This window comes from Diabrotica undecimpunctata, chromosome 1, assembly GCF_040954645.1.
Source record: "Diabrotica undecimpunctata isolate CICGRU chromosome 1, icDiaUnde3, whole genome shotgun sequence".
NCBI classification, from domain to species: domain Eukaryota; kingdom Metazoa; phylum Arthropoda; class Insecta; order Coleoptera; family Chrysomelidae; genus Diabrotica; species Diabrotica undecimpunctata.
In genome coordinates this window covers 56,862,734-56,884,838 of record NC_092803.1, presented here as the reverse complement: position 1 = coordinate 56,884,838, position 22,105 = coordinate 56,862,734, and the positions used below count along the sequence as shown (strand labels likewise).

General features: G+C 32.9%; 1 protein-coding gene across 1 annotated transcript; it reads right to left on the bottom strand.

Annotated features, from left to right (window-relative positions):
* Window positions 1-1,811: 1,811 nt before the first annotated feature.
* Window positions 1,812-17,587, bottom strand: LOC140449545 (uncharacterized). Its single transcript, XM_072542751.1, has 4 exons — window positions 17,198-17,587; window positions 6,815-9,042; window positions 3,842-4,695; window positions 1,812-2,826 (listed from the first exon to the last, which is right to left on the bottom strand). Exons 1-2 carry the CDS (start codon window positions 17,433-17,435, stop codon window positions 8,099-8,101), a joined length of 1,182 nt encoding a protein of 393 aa, XP_072398852.1. The 5' UTR covers window positions 17,436-17,587; the 3' UTR covers window positions 1,812-2,826; window positions 3,842-4,695; window positions 6,815-8,098.
* Between the last annotated feature and the right edge of the window lie 4,518 nt (window positions 17,588-22,105).

Here is a 22,105-nt window from a genome sequence, read left to right as displayed (position 1 = left end):
AATTGTAAAGGAGGGTCGGTACACCTTGCGCACCTATTGTTAAAAGATTAAAAGATTTGTATTTATTGGGTACATCCATAGGCCTTAGCGAAGTGTATCGCCAATCAAGGAGTGGGGGCTGCAGTCTTAACATTATTTTAGATTGATACCGCTTTCTTCACTATTATTTAACTTTGGAAATTATTTGCAAATATAGCGCTTCTGTACTGTCCCTGAGTGTATTTTATGCTGAGTACAATAGTTTTTGAGTAATTTTTAATAGTAAACACCAGTGCACATTCATCTACGCACGATCACGTCTATAGTTGATTTTTAGCTCTTGAAATGTGAAAACGTGCATTTTTTTTTACCGGACAAAAAAGTACGACTTTACGCCCCCAAAATTAAAACGTAAAGTGCGGAATTTATGGCCAGCCAAACCACGTCACCATCGACGGTATAAATGAATCGTCCTCTGTTCCCAGTAGATGTTGTTCTTGTTATATTTGTGTGAACGCATTCTGGATTGAAGCAGTTGGGATACTGTTGTAAAATTCATTCTATATCGAACAAACCAGTCAACTGCTTCAATCCAGAATTCGTTTTCACAAATATGACAAGAACAACATCACTGTCTAAAGTTAGACAGAAGTCTAAAGGCGCCTTGATCAGGGGATCGCGCTGGCATTCCATCGATCTTCTCCTCTCTATCCACAGATTTGGAAATATTCGGTTGAGGCACTACTGAATATTGATTTGGTAAAGAGGTGGAACTCCATATTGCTGAAAGTATATCATAATTCGCTGGAATTAGTAGGTTTGCCGGATCAGGATATAAGTTTGTCAAAGTTGGTATGATATTATTTTTAAAAAATGAGTAATAATTCTCGTCATTTAAATTGCCATCAATGAAAAAGAGTCCTATAAAATTGTAAGGTTTCAATCGACCGATTAATTACCAAGCTCTACTTGGTATTTTTCCTCCTCACAAATACGATAAAAATTGAGTTTAGTGTTTTGGCCGTTTTCGAGTAAGTTCTTTTTCTAGCTAAGACCTTAGTTTTTTTCTCGTTTAACACGTAACGTCGTCCTTATCTTGAATAACAGCCTTAACTCTATTAGACATTGTATCAACTAAGCATTCACAGAATTCAGGGGTGAAACTATCCCGTATTTCTTGAAATTTAGCACGTAGTTGTGGCAAAGTACGCTGAGGGTTATTTCTTAGGCATTGTTTCATTTTGTGCCAAAATGTCTCTATTGGATTAAGATCCGGGCTGCTAGAAGAATGTGACAATGTCATGTTCTCCCATCCATTTTTTTGATAGATTTAGCCGTATGGCATAAGGCTCCGTCCTGCTGAAAGATAAAATCTCCTGATGAATATAACTTTGTCGCAATGGTAGAAACGAATGTTCAAGGATATCTTGATATTTGACTGCGTTTACTATGGCCTCAATGAAATGTAAAGTTCCCAACACTTTGGCCGACAAATAACCCTACACCATGATGCCCTGTGGAAACTTTACAGTCCTTTTGAGACAATCCTTATGAAATGCTTCTGTTTTTTCCCTAATCACACGATTTCTTTCACACACACATCAAATTTTCTTTCGTCGCTATAGATAAGTTTGTCCCTGTTATGTTTGATGTACAAAAGTTTTAATTTAGCCCAAATGTAAAAATTCTCTTTTCCAGTTTCCGTCAACAATGGTTTTTTTTGTCATACGCGAATAAATAAAAAAAAAAGAAATTTTAAATTGCAAAGAAGAACCTATCAAACATACCTTATAAAAACTAAGACGGCTTTTGTGGATATATTCGCGATATGATTCTCTGGAAACATTCATCCCAGTTTCTCTACTCCTTCTAGCAGTTACTTGTCGTAGTGTATTTCTTCTTCCCGACTTAAGTATTGTGATTAAATGCCTTACACTTCTTTGAGAATCAGCTTTTGGACGGCCTGAGCTTTTGCCGCGAACATCAATACTGGCGGTTTCGCCATATTTCTTAATTATCTTAAACACAGTAGTTGTTGTTACAGTCAATTCACTGGAAATTTCACGCAATGTTTTCCCTTCATGGTACTGATGAATAATACTTTCTCGAACTTTTGTATCAGTATTTTTTCCATGGGCCATTATTATATTTTAGTCGTCATAAAACTAACGGTTGTCTTTATTCATACTCAAATGACGCGTGAAAATTATTGTTTACAACGAACTACCTACTCGTATGTTTGATTTCAAAGCCTTCTTTGCACCAGGCTGACAAAATTTAAGAAACGTGAGGAAAAATGTTCCAATATTTAGTTCTCAGCAGTTTTAGATTATCAAAGAATTAGTTCAATAGTGATCAGTATAAAATATATAATTAAGCCGCAAAAATAATTTCATACATCATGAAAAATATTGTTAATTTCATATTTACAATTAAAAAAAAAATAATAAATAAAAGAATTTCGGTAAATTGTCATTATATTTGCAAAATAACTGCTTGTTCCAATATATATGTAGTTGTTAGGGCTCATAATTCTACCTGCACCATATTCGCCATTTGCGTAGCTACATTCGGCTGATACTGTTGAACCTGTCCTGGTTGAAGTGCTGGAGGAGGATAGTCATATGCTCCCAATTCCGCGTGATATAAAATTTGATTTATATGATACTTAGTAGTGATTTGAGAATGTGAAGTAGCTAGCTTCCTTAATTTGCAGGCCACATGTTTGCCATAAATCGAAAACTCATCTCTTGTCTGGGTTCTATTTTGCAAGGATTTCATTATATTATAAGCATTGAAATTTTCTTTTTTAGCTGTCTCTGTTTGTATAGACGTTTTTTCACTAACCTGCAACAAATTCATAAATTGAAATTCCGATTTACCGGATTTAAAAAAGTCACTAAATTTGCAATTCCTAATAGTAATTTGCTTTATATATTTTTTGTTTTAATTTCAGACGCCAACATCCGAAGATCAATGGAAAACTATAGCAGAAGAATATTATCATCATATATGGAATTTTTTACACTGCGTTGGAGTCAAGGACGGGAAACATATATCTTTGGAAGCACCTATTGGAAGTGGAAGTGAATTTTTTAACTATAAAGGATTGTTTATTATCGTGCTCTTCGTCATCGTTGATGCTAGATATCGTTTTATCTATGTAAACGTTGGGTGCCAGGGACGTATATTTGATGGTGAAGTATTTACGAGTACTGTGATCCCAAAAATGATACAAGATGGCACTTTAAAGTTGCCGAAAGAAAATTTTCTTCCTGGGAAAAATGATCACAAAATGCCTTACGTTTTTGTGGCTGATGATGCTTTTCCCCTACAACAGCATATTATGAAGCCTTATCCAGATGTACAATTGAAGGGTACAAAATAGAGAATTTTCAAGTATCGCTTGACTACAGCTAGGAGGGTGGTTGAAAATGGTTTTGGAATAATATCTTCAGTTTTCCGGTGTTTACGCAAACCACTACTTCTTGAACCAGAGAAAGCAGCAAAATTGTACTTGCATGCATATATTTGCACAATTACCTACGAAGCAGTACCACATCTAAACGCAGATACACTCCACCAGGAACTTTTGATTCAGAAGATAAAGATACAGGAGAGGTATTGTAAGGTCAGTGGAGACTAAATAATAATAATAAATCGAAAACATGGTTTCTTCTGATTTCAAAAATTGCAAGGAAGCCTGCATCTGATGCTCAAACAATTAGGAATGAATTAAGTGAATATTTTGTTTCAAATAAAGGAAAACTGTTATGGCAGAGAGACTAGTAAACATATTTTGATTTATTTTAGTTTTTAAATAAAGAAACAATAAAACCACCAAATATTTATCAGTACTTACCATAACTCCACCTTCAATAGTAGGACGCGGCTGGTTCTTAATGCAAACCACTTGCTCACGTAAATGTCATTAACTCCGTCCCCTAAACGAGATATATTTTTCTTCAGCTCCCTCTTAAATTGTCCTATTACGCTTTTAATTTTCTTTCTGCTGCATCTTTTTCTAGTTCCATTGTAATCGCTATTTGGGTAAATGCATCACTCTTAATTTGACGATTTTTATAATCTTTATGGCAGCAATCCCACAACACGCTATTATCTCTAAATAAATCCATTAAAACAATAGTTGCCTCTTTTGACCACTCCATCTTCCACAAAACTTAAAAGAAATTACAAAAAATAAATCCCGTGTTTATTCGTTCCTGGCCTATATGTAACTGAAGAACAGATTCAAAATCATAAGGGTGACATTGGTTAGCTGGAGAAGTAGCGGATGTAGGTGTAGTGGGCGGAATGGACAAAGGCTCAGATGTATTGTGTGATTGAGTCCCTGTTGGAGTATCTGCTAAAACAGTGTGCATCTGTGTAGCGAACGAAGTGGTGAATGTTCCAGGTTCTATGTTTGAACACTCTGCTCTGAAGATAATATGGTTATGTCAAATTTGGCGTTGATTTGCACCGATCTGCTTTTAAGGTTCCGCTACATATTCACCATATACATCAAAGTTATCTCGCTTTTTCACGGTACTTGCTAGTTGTTTCGTTACCGCGTACGCTTCTTCAGATTTCGTATATACTGATTTTCTTTTGTTGGTTTGAGTTCTAGGTGTACGTGAAATAGTTTTAGCTACAGATCTTTCTTGATGTTTTTTTATCATTTTGCACCTTTTCATTTGGCTGTGATCCGTCTTCTTCCTGTAAAACCAACAATTTGAATTATATACTCACTGACAAAAATATTGCACATGCATGTGAAATGAAATCGTTTGTGTTGCTATCCTTATAGCCACCCAGTATCACAGGAATAGGATTTCTTTTCCGAATACGATGTTTTGAAGTGTCATATAAATGCTATAATCAGATTTAAATCTGATCTGGGCTATATGCTGTCCAACATAATTTTTAAATTGAATCTCATCAAGGTAAGTATTCCTTATTCTAGCGACATGAAGACGTGCATTAGCACCAATATGTGACTTCCCAATGTGGCTTGCACATGGCAAAACGTGATTTTCTAAAATGTGTTTAATGTACATGTCAGTTGGCATTCGCCTAATTACTTTCACGTGTTCGGTATGTCCTTTCAAAGCAGTACCGCTTCGTAGCACTATGCTGTCACCACCAAAACTAACGATCTGTATGAGATTACAACTGACGTACTGTTCGACAACTCTTCTGTAGACGAGGTTTTGTCAATCTTGCGTCGATGTGATGAACGGTATGCCTCATATAATTTTGGTGGTGGCGACATAGTGCTATTTCTTGGAAAGGAGATACCGAACTTGTGGAGGTGATTGGGTGAATGACAGCTGATATGTACATTAAAAACATTTAAGAAGATCATTTTTGCTATTTGCCAGCCAGATTGGTTAAAAAATTCGTGTTAATGCACCATAACGCAAGTCATGTCGGTAGAATAGTGAATATTTATTGATAAGATTCAATTTAAAAATTATATTGGCCACCATCTAGCCCGTATCTGATCTGATCGAGCATTTATATGATACTTCAAAACATCACATTCGGAAAAGAATTGATTTCTATGACACTTGGCTCAGCACAAAAAATTTCACTTCACACGTTAATTTCAAAATATGCAATATTTTTGTCCAAAAAAATATCTATGTATGTACAGGGTCATGCAGCGAGGACTAAACACGGCCTTGCTTTTGACATTTTTGTATTTTTAGAAAAAAACGAAAATAGCATTTGGAGATATAGTTTTTGCCTCAGAATTTAAAAATGTTAGAAAACAATAATTGAACTTTAAACACAGAAACAACTAGGTGCAACTATGTAGTCGAGTTTATACTCTGCCCTACCAAATCGAATATACATACACATGTATAGCATAATTATTATTTCTTCAGGTGCCAAACATCAACAGGAATGGCAACAGATTGCAAATGATTTTGATCTGAAATGGAATTACCCTCACTGTTGTGGCAGTATCGATGGAAAACACATATGTTTACAAGCTCCAATAAATACCGGAAGCGACTTTTTTAACTACAAGGGATTTTTCAGCATAATACTTTTAGCTATAGTGAACGCTAACTATTGCTTTACATTTGTAGATATAGGTTGCCAAGGCCGTTTATCTGATGGGGGAGTATTTGCTAATATAACATTTAAACAGTTACTTGAAACCTCTTTCTTTAACCTCCCCTTGTCACCGGCTCGGATTTATAATTATAGACACAACAGAGCAAGACGTGTAGTCAAAAATACATTTGGAATTCTATCTGCTGTATTCAGGGTGTTCAGAAAACCAATGCTTCTTGAGCCTACAAAGGCAGAAAAGGTAGTTTTAGCAAGTTGTTATCTCCACAATTTTCTTCGACGAGGTGAATCAACTTTATCCTATTGTCCATCAAGAACTGTTGATTCAGAGGATGCGCTCACGGGAGAACTAATACCTGGTACATGGAGAGTCGAAGGTGAGCCAAATGGTACTTGGCTAAGACTTAAAAGGATTACTAGGAAACCTACTGTGCTAGGCAAACAAATACGAAAGGAATTTTCTTTGTTCTTTATCAGTGAAGACGGAAAAGTGCCGTAGCTGAATAATTTTTAATTTCAAATTTAATAAATTAATAAATAAATAAATAAATAATGCTTTATTTCATAACACCATAACAAAAAAAAGGCATGAAAATGTCAAAATTAAAGAGAAAGAGGGGGAAAAGAAATATTTGCAATAAGGCACTAAACAAATATAAAACAAAAAAAAATAAAAAATGGTAAAACTGCTATCTGTTCAAGTTCAATATTTACAAAATGTAAATTGGTTAGTAATTTAAAATGTGCTTACCTCAGGTGCATTGATATTCCTAGTGTCCTGTGGCTCCTCAGCATATTGCTTGGGAGAGAGACCACCTTCAGTAGAATGACGTGCCACATTATTATCTTTTAAAAATAAAAGCATATTAAAATAAAGCCACTTTATTTTATAATGAGCATCGGCTTCATCGCCACTTTTTCTTTTCTTCAATTCTCGCTGAAATTGCCCAATCAGCATGCGCATTTTTTTTTTCCAACTTCACTTGTATCTGCTTTCACCTCTCCGGGTATTTCAGTCCATGCATCGTGTTTTTTATTTCGGTTTTTAAAAATCCATGAATGTAGGATCCCATAATACTCGTTGTTCACTAAATAGCTCAATTAAATGAGTAGTCAGTTCTTTCGACCATTGTATCGCGTAAATATCAAATAACCCCACGTGAACAGAGCAAAGAAAAATTTAGCAAAATCACTCAAGAATGAACAGGGCGATATGACTCCGACGGTTGCTGCTCGCGTACTATGCCAGAGAAATGTTTCAATAACATGTTTTTAAGTGTAGATCAGTCACGATGCGGTTTTATAACTTTCTTTGATGATTAGCGACAACTGCTGGATAACATAAAACATGCTATATACTACAACCAGAAAAATGTTATACAACACTGTGTTTTAAAACTTTTATTTAAAATTCTGTAACAAGTTACAAAACTTTGTTATTTAACATGTTTTATTATATAGTCTGGACCCGGCTTTACCGCTCTCAGACAGGTAACAAATAACTTGTTTGAAATAACAAGCAACATGTTGATGTTTCGGCAAAATGTTGAATAACATTGTTGATAACAGTGTTATGTTGCAAGTGAGGACGGGCCTTAAAAAAACCAATGGAAAATTGATCTTTAAAGTTAATTTGATTTGAAAAAAAATTTAATTTTCAGTGATCTATAATATACTTTTTTGGCTAAACTGCTTAAAACACATTACACACCGGTAAGGTTTTTCTCCAATCCGAAATCTCATACGTTGATTCATATTCCTTGGTTGAAAAAACTGCTTAAAACAAATTTAACTCTTCTAAGGCATGTTTCCAGTGTGCAGTCTCATGTGTTTTTAAACTACCTTGTATTGCGAACTGCTTAAAAAAAATTTCACACTTCTATGGTTTTTCTCTAGTGTGTAATCTCATATGTTGTTTTATATTGCCTAGTTGAAAACAAATTTTACAATTTAAGATTTTTCTCCAGTATGCAATTTCATGTGTTATTTCATATGACTTCGTTGAGAAAAGGGCTTTAAACAAATTTCACACTTGTCAAGGCGTTTCTCCAGTGTGCAGTCTCACATGATTTTTCCATTTACTTTTTTGACTAAATTGCTTAAAACAAATTTCACACTTGTATGGTTTATCTTTAGTGTGAACGTATATGTGTCCTTTTAAATTATCTTTTTTAGCAAATTGTTTAAAACAAATTTCACACTTGTAAGGCTTTTCTCCAGTGTGCAGTCTCAAATGTGTTTTCAAACTTGCTGCTTGTCTAAATTGTTTTAAACAAATTTCACACTGGTAAGGTTTTTCTCCAGTGTGCACTCTCGAATGATATTTTAAATAACCTTTTATTGTAAACCGTTTAAAACAAATTTCACACTTGTAAGGTTTTTCCCCAGTATGCACTCTCATATGTATTTTTAAAGTACTATTTTCGCTAAACTGATTAAAACAAATTTCACACTTGTATAGTTTCTCCCCAGTGTGCAAACTCGTATGTCGTTTTAGATTATGTGACTCAGAAAACTGCTTAAAACAAATTTCACACTTGTAAGATTTTTCTCCAGTATGTGATCTCATATGGCGTTTCAAATAAATGGACTGATAAAATGGCTTAAAACAGATTTCACACGTATATGGTTTTTCTCCAGTGTGAACGTATTTGTGTTTATTTAAAATATTTTTTTGAGCAAACTGTTTAAAACAAATTTCGCATTTGTAAGGCGTTTCTCCAGTGTGCAGTCTCAAATGTGTTTTCAAGCTTGCTGTTTCTCTAAATTGCTTAAAACAAATTTCACACTGGTAAGGTTTTACCCCAGTGTGAATTTTCATGTGTTTATTTAATGAACTTCTATTGGCAAAGTGCTTAACGCAAATTTCACATTTTAATGTATTTTCTTCAACTGGTTGACTCATATGTTGTTCTTTATTATATGTATGTGCGGGTATTGTTTTCATACTTTCCAATGTGTTCTCCTCTTGGGAAAAGCCTAAAATAAAAACTAACATATATTTTACCGTCAAACAATCTAGCTAAAATATACTAAATTTGACACAATTTAAATTTTAGTTACTTACGGGCAAACCCAATTGTATAAAATGAGAAAATAGATTTTTACAAAGGTATTACAATTGCAATAGTACAAGCATAATATTAAATTACAGAAATTACAAAATATGATTATTTAAACAGCAATTCAAAACAATTTTATAAGACTAAAAAAAATAAAAATAAATGGTTAAGTTAAATATTAAACATATACATAAGTGGTTTTTAAAACGACCGGTGAAGTTGTCAAAAAGATATCAATCATAAAAGGAGTTAGCTAGCTGAAAAACTCTAGGTATGAATGAAAAGAGTGTATAATTGAATCTATAAAACGTTCGCACTTGTCTAGTTAAGCGAGGTGATATGAACACTCCAATATTATTTAGAAGTTGGGGACAACTGCAAATACCATTTATGGTATTAGAAAGTAGTGTAAGGTATCTTTGTTTTCTCCGGTTCTCAAGAGAAAAAATGTTGCCAAACAGTATAATTTCTATAAATATGAAGCTTAAAAGCGAGACGTAATTTTATTTAGATTGTTTAAGCTTCCTAATCTAGATTAACACTTTGACTGCCATGTATATTCCTGAATATACAGTGGCTGAGCTCACCGCCACGTGTATAGTTTCATATAGACAGTCAATAAAGATCGTTTGGCCATGTGTATCCTACAGGAACACACTTTACGGGTATTTCTAATAGGATATAACTTAGCGTGGCTAGGGCAAATTAAAAATGATCTTAGCCTCGCAAAAAAAAATACTTTGTCATTTTTCTATTATTGTAGCAGTTGAATTATAGCAGATATTTTTATAAGTTAAACGCTAAGTAATTGTCAATCTTGACATAAAAGAGTTTATTGTGATTAATAATGGGTACAATAGATACAATAATAACACTGCACTATAAAATAAAATAATAAAACATATTTTAAATTATACTCAAATTACTATTTTAGCAAAATTCTGTACTCATCAAAAAACCTCACGTACACGGATCAATATGGATCAATACTCCTAAAATCCATGCGCTTGCTGATGTACCTTCTAGAGATTAAAAATGAGGATCTGAAGGTTCCATTGACACGAATTGGAAAACAAAATCCTGGAATGAGGACCAATCGTTGGGCGATTCTTGGCTCCAAACCAACAGCTGACGGAGGATTACATGTGGGTCTCCGGGTTAATAAGAAGTAACAGAAAGAGCTCAATAGGCCATAATGGCTTATTAGCTTTTTTAGTGCACATTACCTCGTTGGAAGAGGGCAAAACAAAAGAGGCGGAAAACATTGGAGAACCAAAACCGGCAACCAGTATTTCTAAACCGCAGAAGGCCTAAGTAATGGGAATCTCTACAGAGAGAAAAAAATTACAAAAGGGACTGTTGAAGGCCACAAAAATGAATAAACAACAAATTCAAGATCGTACAGATCAATTTGCAGCACAAAAAAATAGCATCGGCAGTATTGTGACAGAAAATAGCTGAGAACATTGACAAGGTGCTTATTCAAGAAACGTAGATAAATAAAGGTAAGACATAGGGACTAAATGTTCAATGATGGGAACTAATTTTGGAAGAACCAGACACTAAAATAAGAACTTGTATCTTTTGTAGGTCTGACATTAACCTAGTACCAGTTATGGAGCTCTGCATGACAGCTATGAGAATTATACTGAACTGCAGTGGGTTAGTTATACAGATGACTGTCGCGTCTCTGTACCTTCCGATTAATTCTAATGAACAACTTCCAAGGACTAACTTAAAGAATCTTCTAGAATATAGCAAAAATAAGCACACAGAGCTTATTATTGGGGTCGACTCCAACGCCCACCATATCATTTGGGGTAGCGGAGATATAAACAATAGAAGTAAGTTATTTGTTGTTACCTTTGCACTTTTGAATTTGATTTGTTGAACAGGAGCAATCAACATTCAGAACATCAAGAACAGAGTCACTGATTGACGTAAGCCTATGTTCTATGAGGATTTGAGACATGATATCTAACTGGCACGCGTGGGATGACTTATCCTTATTGGACCATGCAGACATTTGCTTTGAGATTAACTCAATCAAACGAGTACCAAGGTTTTATAGACTCTAAGATAACCGATTGGGAATCTTTTAGGAGACATCTTAAAACAAGGGTACGGAATTATTATAAAAGGCCAAAAAACAACGTTGACGTTGAGCTGGCAGTATACTGATCGCAATATGCAATAGTCGCCTTATATGAGAAAAACTGTCCGTTAAGAAATCCGCCCGCCCAGACAAGTACCTTTTGTCTGATCTCAGGAGAGAAACAAGACAAGGCTTAATTAGGACAAATCAGATAATTGGGAAGCATATAAGGCTAAACTGAAACCGATAATACGACAATCCTATCCGCCAAGGAAATATCCTGAAGAGAATTCTGTGAAAACATTGAAAGTGTAACTGAAAGTGTCAGGGATAAACAGAATCCTCAAAAGAGATAATATTAATAAACCCAAGTCAATAAAATTGCCTAATGGGAAGTATATGGATAAAGGAAAGGAGGCTGTAGAGCATCTTTTAAGTGTTCACTTTCCACAGTCGACGCAATTGACTAGTGGTTATAATCATCGAGCAAACTTTAGCCCAACCAGAAGTGACTGGATGACGTCTGAAATAATAATGGGTTCTCACAAGGTCAGATTGGTTATTGAAACGAACCACACAAAACTCCGGGACCGGATTGCATATTTACTGGACTACTCTAAGAAGGACTGGAAATAGTTATGGGTCCCCTGATCGTAATATTTAGAGCTAGCCAGGTTCTGGGACACACTCAAACAGATGTGTAACAGATTACATCTTAGCAAAATTATACAGGTCTATAAGTCTCGACCTCATTAATGTAAAAAACCATGGAAAAAATCTTGAATCAATAGATCAAGAAAAATAATCATAATGAAAAACCACTGCACCAGCAGCAATCTGGTGTCGGAACTTAAAAGAAGTTCACACTAAAAAGAAGTCCCTTACTGTACTTATGGTCAATCTCCATCGAGTCAATACATAGTGCACTTGTGAGGAAGAAAATCGACAACACAACATGTAAGTGGGCAACTAAGGGTACCCTCAATGGGGGGTGTATTGTTACCAAAAATTATCGAATATAGCTCTTGATGACCTGATTCATGGGCTTAACAAAAACCACTGCACCAGCAGCAATCTGGTGTCGGAACTTAAAAGGAGTTCACACTAAAAAGAAGTCCCTTACTGTACTTATGGTCAATCTCCATCGAGTCAATACATAGTGCACTTGTGAGGAAGAAAATCGACAACACAACATGTAAGTGGGCAACTAAGGGTACCCTCAATGGGGGGTGTATTGTTACCAAAAATTATCGAATATAGCTCTTGCTGACCTGATTCATGGGCTTAACAGCCAAGGAATCTGGTTCCAGGGTTTCGCAATCGACAATGTTATAGCGACTAAGGGAAATAAACTTAAAAGAACCAATGAGGTCAAGTACCTAGGGGTAACTCTATATTCCAAACTCAATTAAGGCACTCATCTGTTGGTTTTACACAGTGATATGACTGACAGTTACTAATGGCTCAGTACTTTGGTAGAAAAAGATGGCTTTGCAATATTGTGCAAACTACCCTACAAAGATAAACGCTTCTAAACGTAACAGGAGCCTTGAATAGTACAGGAACGGCTTCAGTAGGGGATATCACAAGCCTCCCTCCGTTGAAATTAAACATTTCGGTGGTAGCCTTTATGACCATCCTAAGATTTTAAGAAAATAATAATTTGAGGCGGAATTATGTATTGAATAATCACACAAATACTACTGGGACTATAGGTGAGGAATCCATCTCTATGATGAACTCAGATATTATAACACTAGAACTAATCTTCACTGAGAAGATTAACACAATTATGCGATTTAGAGAACAAAAAGGAATAAATATTAATGGCGACTTTATGGTTCACTGCTGGATCTAAAACTGTCCATGGTACCCGATCAGGAGTCTTTAGGCAGACATGTTATTATAATAAATCTTACAGCCTAGGTCAATATACAACTGTATTCCAGGCTGAAGTTTTTGCTTTGGTGGCCTGCATTGATGAAATCATGGATGGAAACCCCAAAGCAAAGAGAATCAACATTTATACACATAGCCAAATGGCTATTCTGGCAGTAAGGAACCTACTCACTAAATCAAAACTGGTAAAGAACTGCAAAGATCTACATAACCTGGCAAAGGATAATAAAGTGTCTTTAATATGGGTGCAGGGTCATGAAGGGGTGCATGGGAATGAACCAGCAGATTTGTTGGCAAAACAAGGCTTGAGAGAAACCTTTGTTAGCCCAAAACCATTCTATGGCATCCCTAAAGAGGCTACAAAGAACTAGGTTCAGAAGTAGCTGAGAAAGAATCATCAAAAGAAATGGATAGTCTCTCAAGGGCAAACCCAGACTAAGAAAATAATCAAGAATATTGATAGAAAAATTCTTGGACAATTTGATGAATTTCAATAAACAAGAGATCAAAACGGTCACCCAAATGGTGACTGGTCATTGTCGTTTAAGAAAACACCTATACAAATTAGGTTAGGTAAATGAACCATATTGCATTCACTGGTCAACAGAATTAAACCAGAAAAGATGATAAAACTACCAATAAGGAAAGTGTCAGCCTTTATTGAGACCACAGGACTTATAGTTTAATGGAAAAAACAAGGTATTGTATAAAGGCCTTATGACCAAGTGCCAGAGATTAACAAGTCTCGCCTGAACTAAGAAGAAGAAGAGATGTGCGCTGTAAGTTTTCTTCTTTTTATATATCCCTTTTCTATTTTCTTTTGTTTCAAAATTGTCATGATTTATTCATGCCCTATTCTGTCAAACGCCTTATCATAATCTATTAAGTAGATATCTTTATTCACATCCAAACAGTGTTGTGTGAATACATTTAAGCTGAATAAAGCCTCTCTAGTTCCTACTCCATTGCAAAATCTGAATTGCGTGTTACTTATGCTAGGATCTAATTTTTTGAAAATACAGTTGTGTAAATTTTTCAACAAAACCTCAATATAACAAAATATCCGCAACATAACAAAACTATACTGAAATGACAGCATTACCTGTACTGGACCCAAGAGGAACACTGTTGCAGGTTAGAAAAACAAAATATGTTCTTGGAAACTTCTCCAACAAATAAGAGTATGGTGAAGACACGTAAAAGGAGGAGAGTATAAAATGGTTTGTCTCCAAGAAAAGACGTGGAAAGAGCAAAGAATTTAACAACTATGTGATGGATACAAATTGTATATGGGGAAAAGTAACATTATTAATGGAGTTAGTATAATTGCCAATATAGAAATAAAAGAATTTGGCTAAAGAAATAAGAAAAGCTGATATAAGTTTAATGATTACATGTCTGTGATGCAATTAATACTGGTATCAGTAGTATGACACAAGAAGGAAATTCATAGAGAAATCAACGAAATTTTGTTGTAACAAACAAGAAAAGTGATTATTATTTAAATGGGAATAAGCCACAAATAAAAGTTAAAGTACATTTAATGACATTTCAATTTCCACTTCGGAAATCGTTCTCTATACAAACATAGTAAATTGATATGCAACAGAAAAGTGATATGCAAACTAAATAATTTTTAATTTCGATCATTAATATTTAATAATATCTAATAAATGTAATATTGATTATTATTAAATTTATAAAAAAAAAAAGAAAATCAGTGAGAGATTCAAACTCTGATTATCCATGTTCAAAAGCAGAACCAATACTGTGTAGCTACCACTCTACATCTTGCATCAAACATGTAAGTTATATTTAAGTTGCTACAGCAACAGCTAGTGTATTATGTTCAGCGATAAAAAAAAGAAGTTTCTTAATTCCCTCATTATATTTATTCAAAGTATTTCTTATGATTTCGTTAGTGGTATTAAAAGTACCAAAGATATTATCTCTACTCTAAGTAAAAGATATAGGAAAAAATCCTAAATTGAATTTAAAAACATTTTATTTCTACTTCTAATTGTCTAAAGATATTATTTTAGATAAAGAAGAATATCATCATTCATTCCATGTTTAGACAATCTAATTTCTAGTTAAAAAAAGGTTTATCAACAATGAAGACATTTTGACTGTGTTTCAAATACTCCTTCCTGGTTTTGCATCCATAGTTAACAAATATTGTTCTGAAACTATTTTCTTGTGGCATTTTAAATTAATTACTATTTAAATGGGAATAAGCCACAATTAAAGGTTAAAATACGTTTATTGACGTTTCAATTTCCACTTCGGAAATCGTTCTCAAAATACAAACATTAGTAAATTAAACAAATTTTGTTTTTTGTTACTTAGTGAAAAATTCTTCTAATAATTTAATTTTATCTGACTCATCTATATTGACAATTCAGACATACCTTATACATTTTAAAGTAGACGACTTTAAAATAATATTGCCAATATTGTTGAGTTGCGTTCCTGGGACGACTTTACTTATAAGATAGTTCATTTGATTACATGAAATCAACTTTAACTTGAGAATATCCGTCAGAAAAGATCATAACATGTAATTCGTCTTTAAAAAAACAAATACATGCCTTGATGACAGTAAAATTCTCCTGTTAGTGATTCCATAGTAAATTATGAGGGAAAAACCAGGAAAAAACCTCATAATACTATCCCGACATGGTAAGTATTTGATCGTGCATTTAGTTTACCTTTAATAAACACCAAATTCCAGTTTACAAAGTTATCCCCATACTTTGAAGATAAATTCTATCTGAAGGAACTGACAAGGAGTATTTAATATGGTGTAAATGAATAAGAACTTTGAAGACTAATACAAAAGTTGTCGAGATTTTGAAGTTTTATGATACAAGGATGTTTCCAAACATCAATAGACTTTTTTGCATTGTAATTGCTATTTCTGTCACTACTACCAGTACTGAGTGCTCAGTTTTAACTATGAAGCTAGTAAAAACATATTTAAGTCATAAAACTGGATGTGCCCTACTGCCAGGATACTGGAATATTGATGTCTGTTCAGATACTCAAACATTCAGATAATGTAAAAAAAGTAGAAAAATCAAATCAATCAATAATTTGGAATGTTGCATTTCAATAAATATTTCTATACTCAAGTTGTAACATTCTACTATTTTTGGCAACTAAAGATTTCAAATAATGCAATTTAAAAGTAATATATTAATGTTGTGTAAACCATAATCTATAAACTTTTATTCATAATACAGTTTTTCAAATACTTACATATTCATTAATAATACTTACAGAAATACTTTATCTGGACCATTGTATTGTCATCATTTTTTTCATTAATGACAAACCACTTACTCAAAAGATAAGTATATTAAGTAAAAAGTTATAAAAAAAATTATAAAAATGATTATTAAAAAAAAATAAATAATTCATGGGTGGACTGAATTTCTAGTGTTTTGTAGGAAGGGGTGGGGGTGAACTTAAAAGAGTGGACACCCCCTGAAATAAAACTCTGGCTACATCACTGGTATTCGCCCAAAGAATGGTTGGTTTTAAGACAGTGTTAATCAGTGATTTCTTTTAGCTAAGTAAGTATAAATGTTGGCATATTCTATAATAGTTTAAAAAATTAGATGATGCATGTTACATAATTAATGGTAAAAAATAATATGTTGTTAAATATAAAATGAACATTGACTGCCAATATAATACATTCATGAATCACTAGCTGAAGCAGAATGCATTGATATATGTTTCAGGTTGAAAGACTTTAAGCCCAAGATACCTAAGTATACTAGTAAGTACCTATGCATATTTAAAATAGTATATGAATATAGTCAAAACAGTAATTAGACCAGTGGTCACATATGGATGTGAAACGTGGACCCTCTCAACCACTGATGAAAATTAACTGAGAATATTTGAGCGCAAAATACTAAGGGAGATATTTGGACCAACCCAATGCAGCGATGGTTCGTGGAGAATTAAAATGAACCACGAACTGGTTCATTTTAATTAAAGAAGATATGAATATAGTATGCCTCACATATTCCTTGCTAGTACTCTTAGTTTATTTGCTAATACTTACCACTTGGATTTTTTGTTTGTCTTTCTTTAAATGACGTAAGTTCATGTTCCTCTTGTTCTATTTCAGTCATTAGGGGAAGTTTCTTTAAGGCTGCATGTATACTTTCTCCTAGTCCTAGAGGTTCCTCCTTAAATTCAAGTTTACAAATATCCAAAGGACCATTGTCAACAGGATTATAATATATTTCTGCTGATTCTCCTTGACACGTCTCATCATTAACTTCTTGTTTTACTTCCATTTTTTTAACTTTGGTTTTGTTTATCAAAAATAATTTAACATAAAAAGTAAATAAATCAAAGATTAACTGAAATCACCTGAAACACCGAGACGTGCCGAGACACCTGTCAAACAGCATAGGGAAGGGAATAGACATACAGCGTACAGCGCACACCACACGCAAAACATATACCATTTTTCAAAGTAAAACACTTGCACGTCACGATTTTCACAAAGTGCCGTCATTTGTATTTAAAATTTCCAAAACGTCAACCTTAGAGTTCAAATGTTTCTAACACAGCTAATAATACGAAACCCGAAACACATACGGAACTGCTCGATCTTTCAAAGGCGTCAACATTGTGTAATAATCAGAAAAATGTAATCATCATTATATTGAAAATTTTAGAATTATATTGATTAAATAACCAAAAACATTTGTTATTATTAATAATATAAATTTTATGAAATAACTCTTCAAGTCTTATATTGCACAAAATAATAATTTTAATTAAATAGATTAGATAATTGTACGCAACTGATACCGGAATACTTCAAATTTTATTGACAGTTAGCGTGTGGCAAAAGTGTATAAAGTGTTGCCGCTTTTTTGGAGTAATAATTTTGTTTATGTTTTGATTTCTTACACAATTTGGTCATATTATATTACATATTAATAAATTATATTTATAAATACGAGTACATATTAAATTTAGATTAATAGCTTTAAAATCTAATTATTGTTGTGTATTTTGATTTTACTATGTCAAAACAAATAAATAGTCTGTAGAAAGCTGATAAGCTTTCATAAAAGATAGATAATTTTGAACAAGAAATAATGGCTAATGGAAATCTTGAATGACGTGCAATTTACAAGTGTTTTCACATAAAAATGCTATATACAGTATTTTTCATATAAGAATGCGTGCACGTCATTCAAGATTTTCGACGTCAGAACCCCAGAGCGTTGCCAAAATATCAGAATAAATAGTAAGTGAGGAATTTTTAAAATGTCAACTATTTGTCAAACTATTATATAACAGTAAATACTCTTAGTTTTAAGACTACTGCAACACACTAAAATACATAAGAAAACATTTTAATAGAAAATTATATACTCTAAATCTTAAACTTACCTCTATTTAGAGCAATAATAGTAAAAACGTCCCGCCATTATTTCTTTTTCAAAATAATCTATCATATTTATATGAAAGCTTATCAGCTTTCTACAGACTATTTAGTTGTTTTGGCATAGCACAATCAAAGTATGCAACAATAATTAGTTTTTAAAGCTATTAATCTAAATTTAATATGTATTTATAAATACAATTTATTAATATATAATATATTATGATCAAATTGTGTAAGAAATCAAAACATAAACCAAATTCTTACTCTAAAAAAACGGCAACACTTTAAACAATTTTGCCACCTGAACTGCCAAACAATTTGAAGTAATCCCATGTCAGTTACGTACAATTGTGTAATATATTTAATTAAAATTATTATTTTGTGAAATATTACACAAGACAAGAGTTATTTCATAAAATTTATATTATTAATAATAACAAATGTTTTTGGTTGTTTAATCAACGCCTATGAAAGATCGGACAGTTCTGTATGGGTTTCGTATAATTAGCTGTGTTAGGAAAATTTGAAGTCTAAGGTTGACGTTCTGGAAATTTTAACTGAAAGTGACGTCACTTTATAAAAATTGTGACGTGCACGCATTTTTATATGAAAAATACTATACCAATGTCACAGGGGTCATGAAAATGATGATTTAGACAACCAGTGTTGTAAGTTCTATTGTTTTGAAGCTATTAAATTCTCAAACAAGGCTTTTTTTTTCACTTTTTGGTCTCAAGTCCAAAAAACAACATTGTAATACACACTTTACACTACATGATTTATCATGTGATTTGTCATATGATTTGATCATAAAGTAAAATTTACATGTTTACACTGTGTGATTTGTCATATGATTTTGTCATAAGCACTGTCATGCGGCTCGTCATAGCTTGTCACAGGAGAATAGGACGGTACCTATTCCGCATGATAAAATCATATGATTTTCGGTAATAATACGGGTAACACCAACATATTTAAATATCCCGCCTTATTCTTATGTCAATTCAGCGACATTCCCTTACCAAGAGACAACATTCTTTATTATTTATTTATTTTTTGTTTGTTGCATTGATATTGAACCTATTATCTAATGTGTGCTATTGTATCGTATTTTTCTTTTATTATTTATTTAGTTTATTTTATTCTTAGTTTAGTGTTTTATAGTCTTCTTAGTCATACTTTTAGTTTAGTTTCTTTATTAATTATTTTTAATTTGGTATAATATCAACACTAAATTTGATATACCCTGTCCACGATTTCTTCGTAAGAGCCACCTGCAAGCCCAAAGGCGTCTGATCTTTTTCTTCTTACTGCTGTAATCTGTATGCAGTTGTTGCCGGCGTGATATTATTAAAAGTTGGGAAGTCATTGCAATCAACGATTTATTTTCCATTATAAGGGTTTAAAAATCTAATAGTTGATACCTATACTGTGTCTAATATCTCTATGACCATAAACAAAAAGAAAAATCAAGAAAATCTCACTCATTGTCACTCATATCATAAGTCATAACTTATCATGCAGTGTAAACACGATTTTTTAAAACATCATAGAAACGAGGAATCATAACAAATCTCATATGATATTGTCATATGATAAAATCATGTAATGTAAAGTCTACTTAACTCTAAAGTGTACCACTAGCATCGAGTTAGAATCTATGGAGAAGCTATGAGCATATTAACGTATGTACTAAAAACGGCGTAGGTAGGCGTGGCTAACTGTGATATCAATATGGCGGTGGGATCATGGGCGGACTCAATATTAAAACTACTATACAAATATGACTAGTTATTCAGAAGATTTTATCATAATCTAAAAAAGTGCAATACATTTTTAATAAACTATGATTTATTTATCCCGCGTTAAACACTAAAAACACGATACATTATACATAAAGATAAATTAATACAGTTAAATACTATTAATTTATTCTCTGAAGTACGAGCCATTACTTTGTTTACATATTTGTATGCTAACCTGTTGAACGTTATTCCTGAAGATTTTTTTATTAACATTGCTTCTGCCACTGCAACTACGTTGAGAACAAGAAACCATTATTATGCACAATATATTATTACAGTTTCTATAAAGTATTATAAAACTAAAAATATTCGAAAAACAACATACGTAAATAAACCTATACGATCTGTCAAAAGTGGCAAAACAATATGGCCGAAGTGAGGTCGTTTTTAGTCACGTGATGCCCTCTCCATAGATTCTAACTCGATGACCACTAGTCACTAAAAAATGTCAAAAATTACCTTGCCTGCTAGATTGGCAAAAACTAGCCTCGGTTTGCTAGATTTTTACCCTATTTTTTGTTGCATTTGAATATCATTTTACTATTTTTATTGGGAACTAACCACAATTTTAATTTAAAATATCTTTCTTTAGATTTAGATGTTTCGGCCACAATTTTAATTTAAAATATCTTTCTTTAAATTTAGATGTTCGCAAATCCTCTTTAACATAGATTCAAATTAAATACAGTTTTTACACCAAATCAACTATTTTGAGACTATACGTCCTCCGAACATGGCTTATTCAGTAGCGGATAGAAGGGAGATTCGGGATTTTTCCTACTCCCAAGTAAGTTTAAAATTAAATAAAACCTATTATGTGTCTTTAGTTTGCGTTCTTTTTTTGTCGTTTGATTGGTGTTTACCCCCCCTCCCCCAGGCAAATATCTAGATCCGCTACTGCCTTTAACAGAAGCTCATAACATTAAATTTTTTAAACTTGGCAATAGTGAATAAATATACGGTACCTACATTTTAATTAGACGTATACAGGGTTGGCCACTCAAAGTAGGCCCTGAAATTTGTGAATATGCTAAAACAGATCGATTATTATTCTAAAGGGGTCATCTTTGTCAATCCCTTCCATCGAGTAACCCAAACCTTAAATTTTAAATAGGGAATAAACCATGTGTGACACATTGTTAAACAGGTATGTCGCTGTAGAATTCAGACATCCATATTTTTTTCAATATTAACTATATTCTTGTGAAAAAATATCAGTTTATTGAAAGTGTTACATCTCTTAAAAACTAAACGTAACGCCTATGTTTTGCTAGTGTCAATTTTTGATCATGTCAAAAACTATATTAACTTAAACCTACAACAAATATTTTAGTTTATTCGTAAAGAAAAAAACCGTTTAGGTATGGTTTTTAAACACTTCAAATCAGCAAATTTATTTGTATATATATATATATATATATATATATATATATATATATATATATATATATATATATATATATATATAATCATCCTCTTTATCTCAAAGGATCTAGAATTCTCTACCTGTATTCTAACAGTGGCTTCTAAGTTAGACATTGTCATTCTAGTTAGTCGGATAAGTTTCTCTGGTATACCAAACTCATGCAATGATTGGTATAGCACTGTTCTCTTGACACTGTCGTATGCGGCCTTGAAGTCGACGAATAGGTGATGGGTTTCAATATTGAATTCTAATGTTTTCTCGAGAATCTGTCTTATTGAATGAATCTGGTCAATTGTTGATTTTTCTGGAGTGAATCCAGCTTGATATTTA